This window comes from Tupaia chinensis, unplaced genomic scaffold (assembly GCF_000334495.1).
Source record: "Tupaia chinensis unplaced genomic scaffold, TupChi_1.0 Scaffold149686_1, whole genome shotgun sequence".
NCBI lineage: Eukaryota > Metazoa > Chordata > Mammalia > Scandentia > Tupaiidae > Tupaia > Tupaia belangeri.
This window is the reverse complement of record NW_006209531.1, coordinates 671771-695296: the sequence shown is the minus strand read 5'-3', so window position 1 is coordinate 695296 and position 23526 is coordinate 671771. Positions and strand designations below refer to the sequence as shown.

Here is a 23526-nt window from a genome sequence, read left to right as displayed (position 1 = left end):
GTGAGTTTTAAGCCACCAGGTCCGGGATGCGAACTGCAGTCGACTACATGGGAATCCAGCGACATAGCCATTGCGCTAACTGCTGGCCCCAATTGTTCATTTTTTTTTTTTTTTTAAGAATTATTTATTTAATTTTATTTATTCATTTCTTTATTTTAATGTGACCAGAGAGAGACACAGAAAGAGAGAGAAAGAGAAAGAGAGAAAGTGAGAAAGCAAGCCACCAGGGCCAGGACTCAAACCAGGGTCGGTCATGTGGAAGTGTCCAGTGCCTTAACCACCACGCCACCTGCTGGTCCCCCATACTAACTTTTAACATGCTTTTTTTCTACTTGATATTTTGAGGACTCTTTCCTATCATTAAATAGCTTCCTAAAATAGTGACTTTTCAATCTTATTTTAAAAGTGAACCTCTTATTTTTAAGTCAGCTATTACACAGAAGTCTGAAAATCAAAGAGAAAAGGTAGTCAAGCTAGCCTATGGCATGTTGGTTAAGGCAGCTGGACCCCACCTGGCTCACAGTGCAGTTCAAGTCCTGGACCTGGTGGCTTGGCAATCGTGCTGGGCACACGTGTGTGTGTGTGTGTGTATGCCGCAAATCCCCAAAAAAGAACAGATAAAGGTGAACGAATTATGGTGTGACCTTTCCCCATGGGGGGGTGGGGTTTGCTTTCTTGCTTTCTCTCTCTTAAAGTACACACACCTGCTAGCAATTTTTTTTTTTTTAAAAAGCGATAAAAAAAGTGAGATGTTCAGGCCAGCAGGTAGCAGGGAGGTTAAGGCAGCTGTATCCCAATGGCCGGCTGTGCAGACTTGGTGACTTAAAAATTACGCCAGGTGCGTGTGCATGTATGCCCCAAATCCTGAGAGAAGAATGGAGGAGAACGGATTGTGGTGTGGTCATCCCCCCTGAGGGGGTGATTTTTCACTTTCTCTTTGTCTGTCTGCCTCTTTCTGGTGACCACATGTGCCCTATAGTAAACTACCAAAAAAAAAAAGAAAAAAAAGAAAGAGAGAAAATAACAATGGGCACATGTGTGTGCATGCCCAAAATCCCAGCAGGAAAATAGAGAAGAGACTATGGCATGGCCATACCCCGGGAATGGTTTCTCACTCCTTCACCCCTTGTCTCTCACTCAAGTGAATACATGTGCCCTATAGCAAAACTATTTAAAAAAAAAAAGTGAGAAATTCTAATTAAGTCATGGGGAGGAAAGAAACACCATTTGGAAACCACTGTTCTAAAGCCATGACTTTTAATGGCTATGTAGTATTTGGGATATATTCACACTAAAAAAATGATTCATTGTTTATCTGAACTTTCATGTTTAATCTGAACTTGTCATTGAACTGAGTGTTCTGTATGTTACATGACAACCTTATGAAGTGCCATCATTTAGCTAGCCAATCTCTATTGAACATTTAGATGATTTCCAGTGTTTTATAAAAGATTGAGCAATATATCTTTGTATCCACATCTGAATATCTTATTTTACAACACACCATGATCAAAATCGCTAGACTGGGGGCCAGATGGTACGACAGAGGTAAAATGTCCTATGAGGCTGACGCATGTGGGAAGGTTCTGGGTTCCTGTTTGGAGACTTCCCTGAGCACACCAGGCATCTGCACGTGCCCATGACTTGGGACCAACTGAGCTAGGGATGAGTCGTGGTGTCTGGACCCTATTGGGGGTGCTGTCTCTCTCTTTCTCTCTCTCTGTCTTTCACTCATGGAGAAAATAAATACATACATTAAAAAAAATTTGCTAGGCCAGAGGCTGTGAACATTTTAGAGACTTTTAATACATTTCCCAAATAGTTTTCCATAAAGAAATGTACCCTCAAGAGCCATGTGTGAGAGTGCCTGTTTCAGGAGATGTTAGATATGTGTTGATCCATTTGTTATTGGTGGTTTACATTAGCTTGTCATTCCATCCCAAGCTCCTGAGACCTTAAGCTCAAGGCTGGCAAGTGTGACCCATGAGCTCCAGGATAAGCCAAAAGGGGGTGAAACTCAAAGGTACTGAAGAACCCAAGGGAGGGGCTGGTTAGCTCTGAGGCACGGGCGTGCTCAGGTTCAGGAATCAGGGCTGATAAGAGGCAGGGTAGAGATGGTAGAGATTTCACCCAGGTTAAGTAAAAGTAAGCTTCAGCCATCAGTTGAAGAGACCATCCTCTCCCCATGTAAAGTAACGTTAAGCTGTGAATCAGACCCTTGTAACATGTTCTTCTCAGTAAGCAGCCTTACCATGCAGACAACCATTCCAAGGCTATAAAGGAAAAAATCTGAAAGATTTTTTTTTCCATTTAAAAGATATTAATTACAGAGCCATCCAGCGGTACAGAGGTTAAGGCACAGGGTTCCATATGACTGATATTGTGGTTCGAGCCCTGGATCCAGCGGCTTGAAAATCACTCGGGTTGTGAGTAAGGACCCAGAACGGAGGAGATGGAATTGCAATGTGCCATCCTCCCTGAGAAGAGAGCAGTGATTTCTCACTTTCTGTCCCTTTCTCTGTCTTTGACAAGCACACACGCCCTACAGAGAAAACTAAAAATTAAAAAAAAAATTCAATATATGTAATCTATATTTATGTAAATACAAATTACATAAACATAGTAACAGTAACTGAGAGGATGGAAAATCGCTCATAATCTTCCCAGCCTAACCAATCAGGTTTTGTTTCTTGCTATGTCCTGCTTTTCGAGGTCCATAATTTTTGGACTACAGTCACAGAATATATACAATTTTTATCTTGTCCTTAATTCCCATCATTATGCAAGCATATTTCTGTGCTGCTACAGAACTTTCAGAGCTAATATTGTTAATGCCATTTTTTCTTGATCTCATAGGTAATAATTATTCATTAAGATAAATTAGAACATCTAGATAAATAAAAATGGAATCACAATATGCATTTTAATTTGTAGCTTTTTTTTCCCATTTAACTGTGTATGGTGAACATCTTTCCATATTAAAAAATTCCTTCTACATCATTTTTTAAAGAATTATTTATTTAATTTTATTTATTAATTCATTTTTATTTATTTATTTATTTGACCAGAAAGACACAGAGAGAGAGAGTGAGAGGGAAAGTGAGAAAGCAAGCCACCAGGTCTGAGACTCGAACCATGGTTGGCCATGTGGGAATCCAGCGCCCTTATCCACCACGCCACTTGCCGGCCCCCATCATTTTTAATAATCACAATGTATTTTATTTACATGGTATCTCATAACTTTTTTTTTAGATTCTGCTATGATTTGATTTTATAAACGAAGAGATAGAAATTCAGAACATTTTAAATACCTTCTAGCAGATCCCACGTCAATGAGTGAAAAACTGCAGGTCTTTCATTCCACATGTAGTGTTTTCTCTCCAACTTTATTATAGTGAGAACACTTAAGATGATCCACGCTCTTAACAAATTTTGAAAGTGTACACATTTGAAAGGTACAGTACATGACTCTTGACCATTGATACAACAGCTCTCTGGAACGTCCTCATTTTGCTCAACTGAAACTTTATGCTGATTAGTTAGTAACTCCCTGGGTCTGCTCCATGACCTAGTGGTTAAGGGAGCTGGATCCCACATAATAGACCACACAGCTCAAATCCCGGAGAAAATAACAATGGGCACATGTGTGTGCATGCCCAAAATCCCAGCAGGAAAATAGAGAAGAGACTATGGCATGGCCATACCCCGGGAATGGTTTCTCACTCCTTCACCCCTTGTCTCTCACTCAAGTGAATACATGTGCCCTATAGCAAAACTATTTAAAAAAAAAAAGTGAGAAATTCTAATTAAGTCATGGGGAGGAAAGAAACACCATTTGGAAACCACTGTTCTAAAGCCATGACTTTTAATGGCTATGTAGTATTTGGGATATATTCACACTAAAAAAATGATTCATTGTTTATCTGAACTTTCATGTTTAATCTGAACTTGTCATTGAACTGAGTGTTCTGTATGTTACATGACAACCTTATGAAGTGCCATCATTTAGCTAGCCAATCTCTATTGAACATTTAGATGATTTCCAGTGTTTTATAAAAGATTGAGCAATATATCTTTGTATCCACATCTGAATATCTTATTTTACAACACACCATGATCAAAATCGCTAGACTGGGGGCCAGATGGTACGACAGAGGTAAAATGTCCTATGAGGCTGACGCATGTGGGAAGGTTCTGGGTTCCTGTTTGGAGACTTCCCTGAGCACACCAGGCATCTGCACGTGCCCATGACTTGGGACCAACTGAGCTAGGGATGAGTCGTGGTGTCTGGACCCTATTGGGGGTGCTGTCTCTCTCTTTCTCTCTCTCTGTCTTTCACTCATGGAGAAAATAAATACATACATTAAAAAAAATTTGCTAGGCCAGAGGCTGTGAACATTTTAGAGACTTTTAATACATTTCCCAAATAGTTTTCCATAAAGAAATGTACCCTCAAGAGCCATGTGTGAGAGTGCCTGTTTCAGGAGATGTTAGATATGTGTTGATCCATTTGTTATTGGTGGTTTACATTAGCTTGTCATTCCATCCCAAGCTCCTGAGACCTTAAGCTCAAGGCTGGCAAGTGTGACCCATGAGCTCCAGGATAAGCCAAAAGGGGGTGAAACTCAAAGGTACTGAAGAACCCAAGGGAGGGGCTGGTTAGCTCTGAGGCACGGGCGTGCTCAGGTTCAGGAATCAGGGCTGATAAGAGGCAGGGTAGAGATGGTAGAGATTTCACCCAGGTTAAGTAAAAGTAAGCTTCAGCCATCAGTTGAAGAGACCATCCTCTCCCCATGTAAAGTAACGTTAAGCTGTGAATCAGACCCTTGTAACATGTTCTTCTCAGTAAGCAGCCTTACCATGCAGACAACCATTCCAAGGCTATAAAGGAAAAAATCTGAAAGATTTTTTTTTTCCATTTAAAAGATATTAATTACAGAGCCATCCAGCGGTACAGAGGTTAAGGCACAGGGTTCCATATGACTGATATTGTGGTTCGAGCCCTGGATCCAGCGGCTTGAAAATCACTCGGGTTGTGAGTAAGGACCCAGAACGGAGGAGATGGAATTGCAATGTGCCATCCTCCCTGAGAAGAGAGCAGTGATTTCTCACTTTCTGTCCCTTTCTCTGTCTTTGACAAGCACACACGCCCTACAGAGAAAACTAAAAATTAAAAAAAAAATTCAATATATGTAATCTATATTTATGTAAATACAAATTACATAAACATAGTAACAGTAACTGAGAGGATGGAAAATCGCTCATAATCTTCCCAGCCTAACCAATCAGGTTTTGTTTCTTGCTATGTCCTGCTTTTCGAGGTCCATAATTTTTGGACTACAGTCACAGAATATATACAATTTTTATCTTGTCCTTAATTCCCATCATTATGCAAGCATATTTCTGTGCTGCTACAGAACTTTCAGAGCTAATATTGTTAATGCCATTTTTTCTTGATCTCATAGGTAATAATTATTCATTAAGATAAATTAGAACATCTAGATAAATAAAAATGGAATCACAATATGCATTTTAATTTGTAGCTTTTTTTTCCCATTTAACTGTGTATGGTGAACATCTTTCCATATTAAAAAATTCCTTCTACATCATTTTTTAAAGAATTATTTATTTAATTTTATTTATTAATTCATTTTTATTTATTTATTTATTTGACCAGAAAGACACAGAGAGAGAGAGTGAGAGGGAAAGTGAGAAAGCAAGCCACCAGGTCTGAGACTCGAACCATGGTTGGCCATGTGGGAATCCAGCGCCCTTATCCACCACGCCACTTGCCGGCCCCCATCATTTTTAATAATCACAATGTATTTTATTTACATGGTATCTCATAACTTTTTTTTTAGATTCTGCTATGATTTGATTTTATAAACGAAGAGATAGAAATTCAGAACATTTTAAATACCTTCTAGCAGATCCCACGTCAATGAGTGAAAAACTGCAGGTCTTTCATTCCACATGTAGTGTTTTCTCTCCAACTTTATTATAGTGAGAACACTTAAGATGATCCACGCTCTTAACAAATTTTGAAAGTGTACACATTTGAAAGGTACAGTACATGACTCTTGACCCTTGATACAACAGCTCTCTGGAACGTCCTCATTTTGCTCAACTGAAACTTTATGCTGATTAGTTAGTAACTCCCTGGGTCTGCTCCATGACCTAGTGGTTAAGGGAGCTGGATCCCACATAATAGACCACACAGCTCAAATCCCGGCCCCAGCGGTTTGAAAAACACTCCATGTGTGAGTGCATAGTTGCCCCAAATCCTGACGAGATGGGGATGGAGAAGGGCTTGCGGCCTGGCTCTGTCCCATTGGGGTGCTCGCTCGCTCTCCCTCCCTCTCTCTGGTGAGAACATGTGACTTCTGGCAAATTAAAAAAATGAAAAGATTAGTAATTCCCCACTTCTCCTTATCCCCAGCCTCTGGCAACCATGAATTTGACATTCTGAGTCTATGAATTTGATATTTTAGATACTTCATATGAATGGCATCATGCAGTATTTGTCTTTCTGTGACTGGCTGATGGCATTTAGCATAGTGTCCTTAAGGTTCATCCATATTGTTGCAAGTGGCAGGATTTCCTTGTTTTTAAAAGGCTGACTACGGCCAGCCAGGTGGTATGGTGGTTGAGGCGGCTAGATCTCACATGGCCGACTGTGTGGTTCAAATCCCAGACCCGGTAGCTTAAGAAATACCCTGAGTAAACGTGCATGTGTATCCAAAATGCTGAGGAGAAAAGACCGTGGCATAGTCATCTCCCTGGGGGTGCTTTCTCACTCTCTCTCCCCGCTGACGAGTACATGCACCCACCCTATAGCAAAAAACAAAAACCAAAACAACAACAAAACTGCACAGAGTTCCATATAGTCATGTACTACATTCATTCATTACATAATGTTCTTATACCACATTTTCTTTCTACATTCATTTGTGCATGGACATTTAGGTTGTTTTCACATCTGGGCTATTAGGAATAATGGTGTAATAAATATAGGAGTGCTAATATATCTTCAAGATCCTGATTATATTAAGTAATTTTGGGTAAATACCCAGAGGTGGGATTATTGAATATTGTGGGAGTTCTTTTTTTTTTTTTTTTTTTTTTTAAGAGGTTTTTGCTATAGGGTGCGTGCACTCACCAGAAAGACAGAGACAGAGAGACAGAAAGTGAGAAATCTCCAGCGGAGATGGCCATGACGCAATCCCTTCTCTTCCATTCTCCTCTCATGATCTTGGGCATGCGTACACACACATACCCAGCGTGAGTTTAAGCCACTGGCTCCAGGACTCAAACCATGGTTGACTACATGGGAGTCCAGAGATGTAGCCATCTGCTGGTCCCACCGTAGTCCATTTTTTAATTCAGGGTTTTATTTTTTTTACTTAGTAGTGAGAGATTCTTATATATTTTGGAAATTAACCCCTTATCATACATATGATTTGCAGATATTTTCTCCCACTCTGTAAATTGCCTTTCTACTCTGTTGTCTGAAATTTTTGCTGCACAGGAGTTTTTTTAGTTTGGTTTATTCCTTCTTGTTTATTTTTGTTTTTGTTGCTTGCATTTTTTTTTTTTTTTGAGAGGTTTTTGCTATAGGGCCCGTGCGCTCGCCAGACAGACAGAGAGACAGAGAGACAGAAAGCAGGAAATCACCCCCCAGGGGGGATGGCCACGCCGCAATCCCTTCTCCTCCATTCTCCTCTCAGGATCTTGGGCACGCACGCACATGCGCCCGGCGTGAGTTTAAGCCACCGGGTCCAGGACTCGGACCACAGTCGACTACGTGGGAGTCCAGCGACATAGCCATTACACTAACTGCTGGTCCCGTTGCTTGCATTTTTGATACCTGGCCCACAAAGTTATTGCAAGACCAATGTCATGAAGATTTTCCCCTTAGAGTTTTATACTTTCAGGTCTTAACTTCTAAGTCTTTATTCCATATTGAGTTGATTTTTGTGTATTGTATAATATAGGGGCTCAATTTCATTCTTTTACAGTGGATGCTCTGTTTTTCCAACACTGTATAGAAGACACTATCCTTTCATCATTGCGTATTCTGGGTACCCTTGTCAAAGATCAGCTGACCCTACATGCATGGATGTATTTCAAGGCTCTCTACTCTGTCTCATTGAATTATCTGTCTGTCTCTATTGCCAATATCATACAGTTTTTGATTACTGTAGCTATAGCTTTGTAATAGATTTCAAATCAGAAGTGTGATGCCTTAAGCTTTGTTCTTTTTCTTTTTCTTTCTTTTTAAGAGATTTTTGTTAAAGGGTGTGTATACTTGCTAGAGACAGAGGGAGAGAAAATGAGAAATCACTCCCTGGGATATGGCTATGCTGCAGTCCCTTCTCCTCCATTCTCCTCTTGGGATTTTGGACACACACATGCATGCACATGCCCAGTATAAGTTTCAAGCTTCTGGGTCCAGGACTCGAACTGCGGTCAGCCATGTGTGAGTTCAGCACCTTAACTATTACACCACCTGCTGGCCCCCAGTTTTGTTCTTCTTAAAGTTTACTTGAGTGGGACTGCCAGGTGGCATTGGTGATTAAGGTGCTAGACTCAGTATGGCCGACTATAGTTCAAGTCCTGGACCTGGAGGCTTGCTTTCTTACTTTCCTTCTCTCTTCCTCTGGTAAGCACTTGTGCCCTGTAGCAAATTAAATAATAATGATAATGATAAATAAAAATAAATAAATAATTATTTAAAACATTGACTTAACATTGTTATACCATAACTTTTGAACCAATTTTCTATTGTTGAAAATCTAGGGATTTTTCTCCACAATCTCTTGTTGTTATAAGTGGAATATGTTTTTAATCATATCCTTAGGAAAAACTGAATTGCATGTACACATTTTTTTCAGGCTCTTAATATAAACTCTTAAATTTATTTTTAGAAGATTTATACCAGTTTATATTCACAGCAATAAGTTATAAAAGAGTACTTTTTGGGCCAGTGGGTGGCATAGTGGTTAAGGCACTGGACCCTCACCTGGCCATCCGGAGTTCAATTCCTGGACCTAGCACCTTGAAACTCATGCTGGGTATATGTGCATGTTTGCCTAAAATTCCTGGAAGAGGATGGAGGAGAAGGGATAGCAGTGTGGACACGCCCCCCAGGGGATGGTTTCTTGCTTTCTCTCTCTCTGTCTTTCCAGTGAGTGCACACGTCCTATTAAAAAAAAAAAAAGACTGCTTATTTTCACACAACCTATACCAAATATTGTAAATTGTTGCCAAATATTCTATTCAGTTAATAGAAAATAATGTACTTATTTCCATGCTGCTAGTATATAGACTGTTTTAAAGTTTTCATTCTTATAAATAAGACTGTTGTGAACATCTTTATCTCCAATTTGAATCATAATTAAAATAGGAATCCTGATTGAGAGGGCATATTTACACATGTCACTCCCTCTTTCCAAAAGTTAAATTTAAATCTGGGTATATGGGAGATTTGGGGCACCCACCATTGGAAAGGGATAGGTAGCAGAAAGAATGAAATAGAAAAGGCTGGCACCAGCAGTTAGCGTAATGGTTATGTCACTGGATTCCCATGTAGTTGACCGCGGTTCAAGTCCTGGACCCGGAGGCTTAACCTCACACCGGGCATATGTGTGCGTGTGCCCAAGATCCTGAGGAGAAGGGATTGCGGTGTGGCCATCCCCCCTGGGGGTGATTTCTTGCTTTCTGTCTCTCTCTCTCTCTCTCTCTCTCTCTCTCTCTGTCTTTCTGGCGAGCACACGCACCCTATAGCAAAAACCTCTCGGGAGGAAAAAAAATAGAAAAGACCATGTGCCAAAGGGTATAGTACTGGAGATGTACTGCCAGACCGATGTCCAAAAGGGCTAATTTAATGACTATTCTGGTGGCTTAAAAACAATTTAATGTGATATTCGAAGATATTAGGTAAGGAAGAAAAGCACTATCCACCATTAACCCACAGTAATGTCCTTCCTCACAGAGGGCTCTTCAAACACAATGAAGCACACGTCTCTGCCCACCCTCCCCAAAGCTGGCAGATGGATTAATATTTATTGTCATGGAAAGATGGCCCTAACATATTATTAAGTAGAAAATACAGATTAGAAAATAGTATTAAAGTGTGAGCCAGCTTTTATTTTAAAGCTGTGTATGCGATGTAAGAGACCCAGAAGTCTATACTTAGACTTTACAAGGAGTGTCTAATGAGAAGACTAGGATGGGCTTTTCTTTTTTAAACTTCTTTTAAACTTTTTTTTTTACTCCCCCCCTATTTACATTTAATTCTTGTTTCTTGTCCAAAGCACATATCCCACCCTCAAGGGAGCAAATACCACTTTGGGGATACTTAGATCAGAGTTGCTGACCACTCTTCCATCTTCTGCAGAACCCAGGTCTCTGGGATAGAATGGACACACTTCCTCATGTGACAAACACACCCTGAGCACCTATGACATGGCAAGCACAGCGACAGGTCACATACGAAGAAGTCCAGGCTCTTCTGCAGACCTGTCCAGAGACCTAGTCCTCGGAGTTTTGGCCTCTGCTCCAAGATCTGCAGTAAATGTGTACCAGACAATGGTGGAATGAGTGGAGGTTGTGGCAGAGGTTCTGATGTTCGAGGTAGAGCTCCCTCCTTCATGTGATTATTCGTGAAGGCCTTCCATGAACCCAATGCAATGATGTTATTTAACAAGCTCAACACCCTGGGCAGCATCATGACCTCCTTTTGCAGCTGTAGAAACTGCTGCACTCAGGTTAACCCACCTCCGCAGCACAGTGGCTTGTGGACTAGCCTGAGGACCTTGACTGACAGCCCTCTTCAGCTCTCCTTGGCCTGCCCATCTCATTAAACTAAGTTCCTTTTTAAATTTTTTTTAAAGAGATTTTTGCTATAAGGGTGTGTGCACTCACCAGAGAGACAGAGTAAAGCATGCAAAACAGGTACTTTCGTTCTGGCTTAGCTGACAGATTATTTGATCACTTTACATTTTTATGTATTAGCTCCCTCCCATGCAAAGGGCCTAAAATGAACAAAATGGGAAAGGAAATGGCATCAACCTCCCACGTGCCTATGTACTGGTTCTTCAGGGTGTTCTTCTGTGGTTGGTGTCTGCAGTACATGTGAGGCTGATGGCCTTTGACCAGGGCTTACAGTCTTGTTTCCTGTCCCCGCTGCTGCCCCCACCTCCACTCGGTTTTTAGTTATGTGGCTTATGCTTTGGAGAGAAAGCGGAAGTCAAAGCTGGGTCTCTAGGTGTTACTCAACAATGAATTCATCTGCAAAACACCCCGGCCCCTCCTGTGGCGCAGCCTCGTATTCTGCATCTCTCCCTCTGCTTCCTCTCCTCTCCCATGCATCAGGAATGGGCTACTCTGGACAGGTGTCCCCGCCCCAGGTGTGACAATTGGGAGAGACGTACTTTTCATCAATGTATTTACCCCTGGGATTCACTCTAGGATAATGACCACTATTAACTCAGCTAATTAAAAATTTAATTTTGCCAGAGGCACATGCACCAGCTGGAGAGAGACAGAGAACGAGAGAGAAGGAAAGTGAGAAAGCACCCTCCACCATCACCCCATGGGGAATGGTCATGTTGCAATCCCTTTTCCTCCATTTCTCCCTCCTTTCAGAATTTTGGGCACCCCGGCACACACACCGGGCATGTTTCTCAAGCCATCCAGTCCTGTACTGAAACCACGCAGTCAACCATGTGGGATCCAACCTCCTTAACCACCATGCCATGGACTGACCCATTGTAACTCCTTTTTCTTAGATAGAAAGGAGGTAAGATTTATCTGGTTGTTTTGGTTTGTTTATTTCAGCTGCTGCCCTGATTTGGCCCTTTGTTCTGCCAAGGGTTATAAACTGAGATTCCCAGCTGGTGATCAGGACCTTCCTGGAATCTAATGGGTTGAATTTGGTCCTGGCCTAGCAGGTCCTGACCTTAGTCAGTGGGGTAGGTTACCCCACCTCCGCAGCACAGTGGCTTGTGGACTAGCCTGAGGACCTTGACTGACAGCCCTCTTCAGCTCTCCTTGGCCTGCCCATCTCATTAAACTAAGTTCCTTTTTAAATTTTTTTTAAAGAGATTTTTGCTATAAGGGTGTGTGCACTCACCAGAGAGACAGAGTAAAGCATGCAAAACAGGTACTTTCGTTCTGGCTTAGCTGACAGATTATTTGATCACTTTACATTTTTATGTATTAGCTCCCTCCCATGCAAAGGGCCTAAAATGAACAAAATGGGAAAGGAAATGGCATCAACCTCCCACGTGCCTATGTACTGGTTCTTCAGGGTGTTCTTCTGTGGTTGGTGTCTGCAGTACATGTGAGGCTGATGGCCTTTGACCAGGGCTTACAGTCTTGTTTCCTGTCCCCGCTGCTGCCCCCACCTCCACTCGGTTTTTAGTTATGTGGCTTATGCTTTGGAGAGAAAGCGGAAGTCAAAGCTGGGTCTCTAGGTGTTACTCAACAATGAATTCATCTGCAAAACACCCCGGCCCCTCCTGTGGCGCAGCCTCGTATTCTGCATCTCTCCCTCTGCTTCCTCTCCTCTCCCATGCATCAGGAATGGGCTACTCTGGACAGGTGTCCCCGCCCCAGGTGTGACAATTGGGAGAGACGTACTTTTCATCAATGTATTTACCCCTGGGATTCACTCTAGGATAATGACCACTATTAACTCAGCTAATTAAAAATTTAATTTTGCCAGAGGCACATGCACCAGCTGGAGAGAGACAGAGAACGAGAGAGAAGGAAAGTGAGAAAGCACCCTCCACCATCACCCCATGGGGAATGGTCATGTTGCAATCCCTTTTCCTCCATTTCTCCCTCCTTTCAGAATTTTGGGCACCCCGGCACACACACCGGGCATGTTTCTCAAGCCATCCAGTCCTGTACTGAAACCACGCAGTCAACCATGTGGGATCCAACCTCCTTAACCACCATGCCATGGACTGACCCATTGTAACTCCTTTTTCTTAGATAGAAAGGAGGTAAGATTTATCTGGTTGTTTTGGTTTGTTTATTTCAGCTGCTGCCCTGATTTGGCCCTTTGTTCTGCCAAGGGTTATAAACTGAGATTCCCAGCTGGTGATCAGGACCTTCCTGGAATCTAATGGGTTGAATTTGGTCCTGGCCTAGCAGGTCCTGACCTTAGTCAGTGGGGTCACCACGCTGGCAATAGCCACATTCTGTGAGTTCTATGTGCACATGGCCCGTTACTGGTTTTGTTTTTCCTGCTAACTTCTGACAGGTTCAAGGACAATAGAATACCCAAAGTGCAATGATAGCATGCAGACTTGACACTTGTGACTATACCAGAATTAGTTGGCTGGGAGGGTATTCACTGGGACCTGGGAAGCCCGGAGGTTGCCCATCTCAGCAGTTCTCTCTTCACCTTCTTTCCCTCAGTCACAGAGCATGGCTAGATTATTTAGGGGATCAGCATAGCCAGGCAGACAAGACCCTGAGTGGAAATCGACTTTGTCTCCCCTCTGATGTGACTGCAGCTGAGGATCAGCAAGACCCTAAGGTTGTTGCTAGCTGGGACAACCCAGGATGGCCTGGGCTGACCCGAGGAAATCTGGGCTGTTTTGGTCTGAGTAACATGAACTCTTGTATTTTTCCATTTTTCCATGTTCTTTTGAGCCATAAGCAAAGAAGTGTTTCCAAGCCTGTGTACAGGCCAAGAAGTGACAGCATTGGGCAAGTCCCCATCCGAGCCATGAGCTGATGTTCTGATCCCTGAGCCAAGGAGGGAGGCCACCTCCAGTCTGTACTGGTCAAGGTCTATTTGTGTGCTGGGCATCAGAGTCTAGTTGCTTTGGAATTGGAGCACTCAACTGGAAGAGGGTGCCAAGCACACCTGGGCCTAGGAGTAGTCCGTAGACACATAGAGAAGACTTTGTGCTTAGGCTTTGTAACCAGACAGCCTCAGTTGCGGTCCCAGCCCAGCCACATCGCAGCTATGTAATGAGGGCGTGCTATTTATTATACCTCTTTGAGCCTCAGTTTTCACCTCTGTAAAATAAGGACGAGAAGTGCACTTGTTTTGCAGGATTATTTGAAGATTAAAAATAAGCAGTTGGTATAGTAACCAGTGCACGGTAGACCCTTGCTGCACCATCAGTATCGCCTCATCACCGTAGAAGAGGCCAATCTTCCCTTGTACCCTGGGCTACGGCAGCTGTGGGGGAGGGTAAGGCAGCATTCGGGTATGCTTTGCAGACCCAGCAATGCTCTTCTTGGTTTGGGTAAGCAAGTGGAAACTGAGCTATTGCACCACGCATCTCTGACATGAACCACCCTCAGAATCCCTCCATCCCAGCATGGTCTCTGGGCTGGGCAGAGGGTGGGAAATGGAGACCTGGAGAGCCTGATGGACCTGGAAAGGACTCCCCTAGATCTGAACAGAGACTGGAATGGTGGGCCTGATGCCTCATCTCAGCCTTGATTAAAGGACCCTGGTGGCTTGGATCTACACAGGAATGGACAGTGGGCCCCACATCCACTTTCTAGGTGAGATCACTAATGTCACAAGGCTGTGTGTGCATCAGCAACCCTGGGTGGCCATATTAGGATGGGTGGGAGACCTACTTGAGGTCTTAGGTAAGTTTTCCCAGGCAGCCCCTATCTTGTGCTCTTTGACATGAAACTGACCTAAAGCCTCCTGGACTGCAGGACAGAAGTGTTGCAAGGTGTTAGACTTCCATGGTCACCAGGAAGGCTCTAGCTGGTTGTAGTTGGCTCTGCTAATGGTGAAGCTCTTGGTCAGGGCAAAGAGAGGCCAAAAGACCAACCTGCAGCAAGGCTCCAGGAAAGGGGTGGAAGATCAGAGGAGATAGCCTCTGAGATCTCTCATAATTCTAAGATCCTATGGTTTCACCAGCCATGACTAGCAGTCCCTCTCCAACGTGTGTTTGTATAGAGCAGTGGCTCTTAACCTTGGCAGCACTATTGAACTGCTTGCAGTGATTTAAGTACACCCAGTGCTTGTGTTCCACCTCCAGAGATCCCAATCTATTTGGTCTTGGGTATGGTCTAGACCTCAAGTGCTTAAAAATCTTCCTAGGTGGGGACCAGCAGTTAGCATAATGGCTATGTCGCTGGACTCCCATGTAGTCGCGTCCCCCATCCAGTGGCTTAAAACTCATGCCGGGCGCGTGTGCGTGCGTGCCCAAGATCCCGAGAAGAGAACGGAGGAGAAGAGATTGCGACGTGGCCATCCCCCCTGGGGGGTGATTTCTTACTTTCTGTCTCTCTGTCTCTCTCTGTCTGTCTGGCGAGCACACGCACCCTGTAGCGAAAGCCTCTCAAAAAAAAAAAAAATCTTCCTAGGTGGTTCTAACAAGTGGTCAAGGTTGAGAACAACTGATAATAATTAAGAATTGCCATTTAATTGCCAGGTACTGTCCAAAGTATAGTATACACATCATCTCTTTGATCCTTGGGACAATTGCCGTTTTCCAGATGAAGAAATATGCTCAGAAAGGGTAAGAGACTTTCTTAAGCCAGAGAGAGCAGACAGAACTGGCATGCCATCCCAGGGCCATCAGATTTCAAAGCCCCAGCTGGTCATTGTTATAATTACTGCTAACGTGAAGTGAAAGATGGGGCCCTGGCTGGAGCCAGCTGGAGTCCTCTCAGGACCTCAATACCCTGTTCGGGGTTCCCCTACCCCAGCCAAAGGTTCTGGCTCTGTGCCCACCAGAGCATCTTGTCTGTTGGATGAGAGCCCTGCTGGCTATGTGGGGTTGGCCACTTCTTAAGGAAGAACCAGCGGGTCAAGGGGAAGTCTTACGGGACACATCTTTTCTTTTGTGGGAGCAGGAACCTGAGAGCTTGAGCTCAGAAACGTCCAATCATGTGCCGAGCTTCCTGCTCTCACAATGAATGGCAATCTTCCAACCAGGACCAAAAATTAGATGAGATTTTGCTTCCAGGGGCAGGGGGAGTGGTTGGAAATCACATTTTGTTCACCAGGTGTTTTTGGTTTATAGCAGACTCAGAAGAAAAGTCAGGAGCCATCCATAAAATAGGGCCAGAGCCTTTTTATTTGCAGTTTCACTGAAATTTAGTGAAAGGCAAACAGCAGGTACCTGTTTTACTGTCAATAAAAGAAAATTGGGCAGTGGTTATTTAAAAGGAGTTGGAGCTGTTTAAATCCAAAATTTAGGGGTATGTGTATATTTTAAAAGAAAGTTTAGGGATTTGGATTAAATTGGGTTCCCCACCCCACCCCCTTGGGTTGAACTGTTTTTGATGAAAATGACATGGAAAATATTTGCCTTTCTTATTTTAAACCTTTCCCTTCGCTGTGTCTTTCCTAAATTTAGCAGTCCGAGAAGCAATAAGCAAATTTAGCTGGAAAATAAAAAACTGAAGCAAGTCAGGCAAGTCTCAAAGTTTAATCGAAGCAATAGATGAAAATAAAACTCCCCAACATGAGAAGTAATTCTTCCCGTTTTATAGAGCAGAGTCATTATGTTGGCTTAAACAATTTCAGATGTGATGGACCTTATTGGACAAGGAAGTGCTGGATATGGCACTCCCTACAAGGACCAAGACTGGGGAGAGAGGCAGCTGCCTAAACATCAGCTGAGAGCTCTGTGTGAGGCTGGAGGGATGTGGGAGGCTCTTCAGGCCTTTCCTCATCTTCTCCCAGCCTCCTTTTTCACCATGATAATGCAAGGGCTTCTCAAGCCATGGTCGAGACGAAACCCCTGCTTCAAAATCTGAACACGGCCCTGCCTGCTGGGGAAGGCTGGGAATGCCCCACCCAGCTCTGGCTGCAAGCCACTGGGCCGATTGCCAGAGACCAGTCTGGTGTCCTGGAACGGATGGCTGCCACCTACACTGTATCATTGCTATTGGTGATGCATTTGTTTTTGTTTGTCATTTTATTTTTAAAATTTAGGTGAATGACTTCAGCCCATTAAAAGGACTAGAGGTTTGATGACTCTGAACTTTTGGTTACTAGAGAAGGATATCCAACTCAAACTAGATTAAAAAAAAAGGTAGATAGGTAGGTAGATGATAGATTTTTCTATTCTGGTTCATTCTGTTGCTAATAACAGAAAATATCCCAAACTGACTTATAAGAATAGAGGCTTAGGGACCACCAGGTGGTGTGGTGGTTAAGGTGCTGGACTCCCACATGGCCAACCACAGTTCGTGTCCCAGACCTAGTGGCATGAAAATCACACCAGGTGCATGTGCGTGCATGCCTGAAGTCCCAAGAGGAGAGTGGAGGAGAGGGAATTGCAGCATGAGGGGTAGGGGGGAGGGAAGCTTGAAGTCATTAATTCAGTAGCCATTGTTTTTGAGTGCCTACAATCACCCAGGCACTGTTCTGGGCTTTGGGATATAGCATTAAACCAAACAGACACTTCTTGGCCTGGTGAAGCTTCTTTGCCATTGGGAAAAGTGGTCAAAAAGGTAAAAGAAATAGGGCCAGTAGGTAGTGTGGTGCTTAAGGTGTTAGACTCCCACATGACTGATCACAGTTCAAGTCCCAGACCCAGCAACTTGAAAATCACACTGAGTGCATGTGCATGCATGCCCCAAATCCCAAGAGGAGAATGGAGGAGAAAGGAGTGCAGCATGGCTCTCCCCTGGAGGGTGATTTCTCACTTTCACTCTCTGTCTCTTTCTCTCTCTAGTGAGCACTTGCACCCTATGGAAAAAACCTAAATAAATAAATAAATAAATAAATAAATAAATAATTTTAAAGGTAAAAGAAATAAGTACAGTACATATAGAATACCAGATGGTAGTAAGTAAGGCAGGACAATAGAGAATGCAAGGGTTGGGTTGGGGTCACAGTTTGACATATGGTGGTCGGGGGAGGCTCACAGAAAAGCTGAGATTTGAACAGAGCCCTGTAGGAGATAAAAGGTGAAGCCACAAAGACATCCAGGAGAAGAGCCTTCCAGAAAGGAGACAGAAGGAATAAGCAGGTTTAGGGGAAGGGCACCTGGAGGGCTCCAGGAAAGCAAGGAGACCAGTGTGGCTGGAGCAGAGTAAGGAAAAGGTCAAGAGTAGAAGCAGACTCTCTTCTTATAAGAAGACTGAGGTGATCTTTGAAAATGGTTTGCTATTCACTTGATCCAGAGAAACCCACAAAATCATGCAAATCAAGAGGTTCAAATCTTCGTGTTTGCTTTAAGAACACTCGTGAAACTGCCCAGGCCATCAAGTATCTGAAGGATGTCACTTTACAGAAGCAGTGTGTGCCATTCCGTCGTTACAATGGCACAGTTGGTAGATGTGCCCAGGCTAAACAACGGGGCTAGACACAAGGTCGGTGGCTCAAAAAGAGTGCTGAATTTTTGCTGCACATGCTTAAAAATGCAGAGAGTAATGCTGGACTTAAGGGGTTGGATGTAGTCTCTGGTCATTGAGCACATTCAGGTGAACAAGGCACCCAAGATGCACCATCGTACTTACAGAGCTCATGGGCGGATTAACCCATACATGAGCTCCCCCTGCCACATGGAGATGATCCTCACTGAAAAGGAGCAAAGTGTTCCTAAATCGGAAAAGGAAGTTGCACAGAAGAAGCTATCCCAGAAGAAACTGAAGAAACAAACACTTATGGCACAGGAATAAAATCAGTATAAAATAAATGAAATGGAAAAAAAAATAATAGAAGTGGAGGGATCAGACAATAATAAAATGCAAAGCTCTGCAAGGCTGAACCACATGGGAAGGTTCCGTGTTCATGTCCAGAGACCTCCCTAAGCATACGGGCACACATGTGCCTATGAGCTGAAGCTGGGTGAATTTGGGGGTAGATGGTGTGTCCAGACCCTGTCGGTGTTACACATCTCTGTCTTTTTTTATGGAAGAAAGAAACAAGGAAACTTAAAGAGAAAAAGAAACAGTAGAAGCTGAGTTCAGCAAGGTGGCTGGACACTTGCCCACAGAGTCCTGTGGGCCATGGTGAGCTCTGGAGCTTATGCTTTGTGGGAGAGAGGTCACTGAGGGTCTTTTGATGTGTCAGAGGATCTCATTTGTTTGCTGCTGTCCTCTTTCCAACTGATAATTTGAGAGCAGGGACAGTATTTAGGCATTCACTCATTCATCCATTCGCTTACTCGGCAAACACCTGTGGAGCACCATCTGTGTGCCGGTACAGGGAGCTCAGCATCTAATGGAAAGGAAGAAGTAAAGCACAGATGTCAGGTTCTATGTCACATGTGCCCTAGCCTGGCACAAGAATCCACCGAAAGCCCAACGCACTCCCACGTCCCCAGAAAGGGCAATAGCAGCAGTCCATCCAGTGGCTCTGAGCCCAGGATCTCCGGTCTCTCGGGCTGGTCCAGATATAGCTCCTCATGGTTCTGCAGCCGAGTGCCAAATGATGCATTTACTCCCTCGCTGATGTGCTTAGTAAGCGATGTGGACAGGAAAACAGGACAGCCATGATACAGTTTCCCTTTAGAAGGAAGAAGGGAACAGCACGCACTGGTCACCATCCATGGCACATGCGACCCTTCCAGCCTCCTGCCCCAGGGGGAGTGGGGTGAGGTTCCGAGGTCAGTTCTTCAGTGGCTTGTGCTCTAAGGTTGGGATGAAGGTTTCTTCTTTATGATCCTCCATGGCCATGCCTGGTATGGGATGGGGCAGGAAAGGGGCTAGATTCCTAGACTCCTCTTCTAAAGGCCACACTGTTTTTGCTTATTTCCATATACCATACCTGCCTCTTGCATGGTGTCTAGACAAAGGAGGTTTTCAATACATGCTTGTTGAGTTAATACTAGTGGTATGCCCAGAGGACACCACCTGCGGGTACGTGGGCAGAGGTCTACAGCTCTAGAGCATGGGAGTGGGCATAAGGATGACCCTGAATGTGAGACTTGGGGGACAGAGATGGGACTGCTCATCTCTGCAACAGGAAACACAGGAAAGACAGCTGCTTTGGGGGTAAATGGAGAATTAGTTTTGAGTTAGAGGCACTGGTGGCAAATTCAAAGGCCTAGAAGTCTCAAGATCAAAGGATGGGATTAAAGGTAAGAGGAGAAGTTCAAGAGCAGGAAGGAAGTCAGTTATGGTCTTGGCATGTGAATGGGGCCTGAGATATCAGAAGACTGGCTCTGGGTGGTGACAGGAGCGAGGCCAGGGAGGGACTGAGGAGGGAGGAAGTGGAAGCCCTGCAGAGGTCACAGAATTCCATGATCCGTGTCCTAGCCTTCCTCAGTATCCTTTCCACTCAGTAGACTCAAAGCCAAGTGATGGCTCAGTTCCATTCCTGAGAGACTTCCGGGTCGATGTGAAAGGAGAGCTGAGACCCTTGGGAAGGAGCAGGCTTGTGTTTCTACGGCCACCTCCTCACAGTTGTCTCACAGTGAAGGGTCTAACTGCAGACTCTGGTACCACCTGCAGGAGAGCTGGCCCACTCAGACCACGGGTTTGTGGGAGGGAACAGCAGACTTTTTCTGGTAGCATCTTCTAGGATGTCTTAACTCAGTTTTGAAATCTTGGGAGAAACTTCTCTCTCTCTTTTTTGAAGTTTATTCATTTATTTCTTCTTACAAGTAAAGAGAGAGTGGGGCCAACAGGTGGTATGGTGGTTAAGGGCGCTGGCCAATCGCGGTTCAAGTCCCAGACTGGTGGCTTCCTTTCTCACTTTCTCTCTCTCTCTCTCTCTCCCCCTTTCTGGTCAAATTAAAATGAATGAGTGAATGAATGAATAAAATTATTCTTAAGGGAAAAAAAAAAAGCAGAGAGAGAGAGGCCCAACGCACAGGGTCTTCACACAAGCGTCAGCCAGTCCAGATCATGGGCATGTGTGCACGTACTCTTCCAGGGTGCTCAGGAGATCTGGGAATGCGAACCCAAGACCTATCCCATTTGGGTCCAGTTGCATTACTGCTGTGCCACTGTCTGGCCCCAGGAGGAAGTTCTCTAGAGAGCCTCGGTCTGAGCAGACAATCTTCTATGTCTTCCAGTCCCGAGGAAGCTTTGGATGAAGTTCAAGAAAGCAGCAGGCTGGGGAAAAGTCTCAGAAATGTCCCCTCTCTCTGGCACACAGGAGGTGCTCAGCGGCGCTTTGTTGAATGAATGAGTGAATTCAAGCATTCTTCAACAAACAAATGAATGCTCAGGTGGCCCCAGGAATTTGCAGAAGGGTGCTCCAATGCCTGGTAGATGGGTGACTCTCGATCAATGTTTACTGGGCAATGGGTGAGTGTGGGGTGAGGACTCAGAGGTGTCCTGAGCCCACAGAGTGGCCATTAAGTCCTAAATAAATAAGCGTGGTTATTTCCCACAGTTGACTTACAGGATAATGAAGTGATATACTCTCCCTTTGGGAATGCCAGAATCTCATCCCTCTTTAATTTTGGCTCCTCCACCATCAGCTGGGGCTGCTCTCCGTTCCTCTGACCCAGAGGGAGGAAGAGCTGGAGGAAGCGGGGTGGGAGTGCAGTCAGCGCCCATTATTCCCCAGGTGGGAAGCACACAAAGGGTAGCTCTCCCCATTCTCACTCTCACAGTTGGACAGCTTGGATCCTTCTAGCAATCTGGCTAAAGCCAGACATTCTCTCTCCTCCCTCTCCCTCCTTTCTTGAAATGGATTTCCAGTCCGCGGGGGCCTCTACCGTGTCTGTGCTGTCCCTGGCATGGCTCCAGTTCCAAAAATTACCATGCAGCTGCCGTGGCTGTGTCATTATCCTGAGCCTACACCCTTGGAGTGGCTGTGTCTGGCATGGGGTTAGACCCCGTGGACACAAGGAAGTGTCCCTCACTGGCTCTGCCTTCAGGGAGTGTCCACTGGCTCCTAGGACATCTGGGAGCCTTAGAGTGGCCTCTGTTCAGGAGAAAAGAGCTCCCTGACCGTCAGCATTCCTGTCCAGACTGGTAGGGGGCTCTCAGGGGGACACGGAGGCCCTGAGATGCTGGTAATGTCCCTCAGTATCACCCCACAGGCCCAGCTGCCTTGGTGGGACCATCCCCGTAGCACAAGTCCTGTGGTGTGGTACACATGCAGGCGTCCTGTGAGCGGACATTCTCACCTGCCTCCTGCTGCCCCTTGGGGCCCAAGATCCAGCCTAGGGCTGCTGGTTGGGTAGAAGGGATGGAGTTGGGGTGTGCTCACAGTTAATGAGCTTTCTTTTTCTTTTCTTTTTATTTCCTGGTTTGCCAGAGAGCACAGACCGTCTCTGGAGGCAGAGAGAGAGTGAGGGGGGAAGTGAGAAAGCACCTCCCATGGGATGGTCATGCCTCAATCCTTTCTCCTCCATTTCTCCTTTTGGGATTTGGGCACACGCATGCACACATCTGGTATGTTTTTCAGACCACCAGGTCTGGGACTCAAACTGTGTAGTTGGTCATGTGGGATCCAGCTATCTTGACTGCCATGCCACCAGCTGGCTCAGTTAATGATCCTTCATGGCACTCTGGGGAACATCTGGCCAGCAGTTTGGTTCAGGTAATGAGATGTCAGGATGCATGCATCCGCTCATTCATCTCAGATGTGTCCTTCCCCAGTGTCTCTCACTGGTGGCTCTGGGAGCACAGGGCTGAGTGTGGCTAAGGAGGAGGAGACTGGGCCATAGCATCTGTCATCTGTCATCCATTGCTCCTCAGCACTTAGTGCCTGTAGGCCCACTGGACCTGACGGGCTATTTCAGCAAGAAGCAAAGTCCCAAAGAAGATGCATCATTGTGCATTTGAGTTCCAGCAGCTCTGGCGTTAGCCTGTGAGGGCTCACTTGTCCTTACTAGCTGTTCTCTTTGAAGCAGCTTGTCCGTGCCCTGGTGTTTTACTAAGCAGGCACCTCTTATACGTCTAGCTCAGTGCCCGGCCCGGCTGTGCCCGGGGACACTGTCAATCTTTAGGTGCATGGTGGTCTCCACTCCGGTGCACGGTCTCCTCAGGACTCCTGGTCTTAGGGGTCTGGTGCACTCTGGGATCCACTGTATCCATATCCAGCAGAGCATTGTTGAGAACGTGGGCTTTAGAGTCAGAGTGACCAGTTCGAATCCAGACCTTGTGATTTACTAGCTCTGACCTTGGTCACATTTTTTAAAAGCCCCTTGAGTCTCAGCTCCCTCATTCATACACAGGAGATAATGATTTCTGCCTCAGAGTTGGGGTGATGCAGTTGGCCCTGCCTGTGTACTAAGGCTTACCATGAGGGGCCCCTCCTGCCTGTGCCCCCTCTGATGCTGACCTTTGTCTCAGGTGACAGGAACACCCTCCAGAGGCTTTGATGAGAAGGCTTACCTGTCGGCCAAGCAGCTGAAGGCCGGAGAGGACCCCTACAGGCAGCATGCCTTCAATCAGCTGGAGAGTGACAAGCTGAGCCCAGACAGGCCCATCCGGGACACGCGCCATTACAGGTATGGCTTTCATTATGTCAATAGAGAAAGAAAGGGTGAGAAAAGGCCACCATTGTGTAGCTTATTTTCTTTCACTCATGTATTTAAGAAATGAGGATGATTTCTTTGGACTCAGTCTAGTAATTTAGACATTTGATTCCTTAGTGTTTCATGGATCTGC

At 44.9% G+C, this 23526-nt stretch overlaps 1 protein-coding gene across 1 annotated transcript in view; it reads left to right on the top strand.

Moving 5' to 3' along the window:
- GALNT16 (polypeptide N-acetylgalactosaminyltransferase 16) overlaps positions 1–23526 on the top strand; it is a 111609-nt gene that overhangs the window by 42741 nt on the left and 45342 nt on the right. The window contains exon 2 of the mRNA XM_027769469.1: positions 23209–23366. Within this exon, the coding sequence (XP_027625270.1) occupies positions 23209–23366 (158 nt within the window). The remainder of the gene's footprint in view (positions 1–23208; positions 23367–23526) is intronic.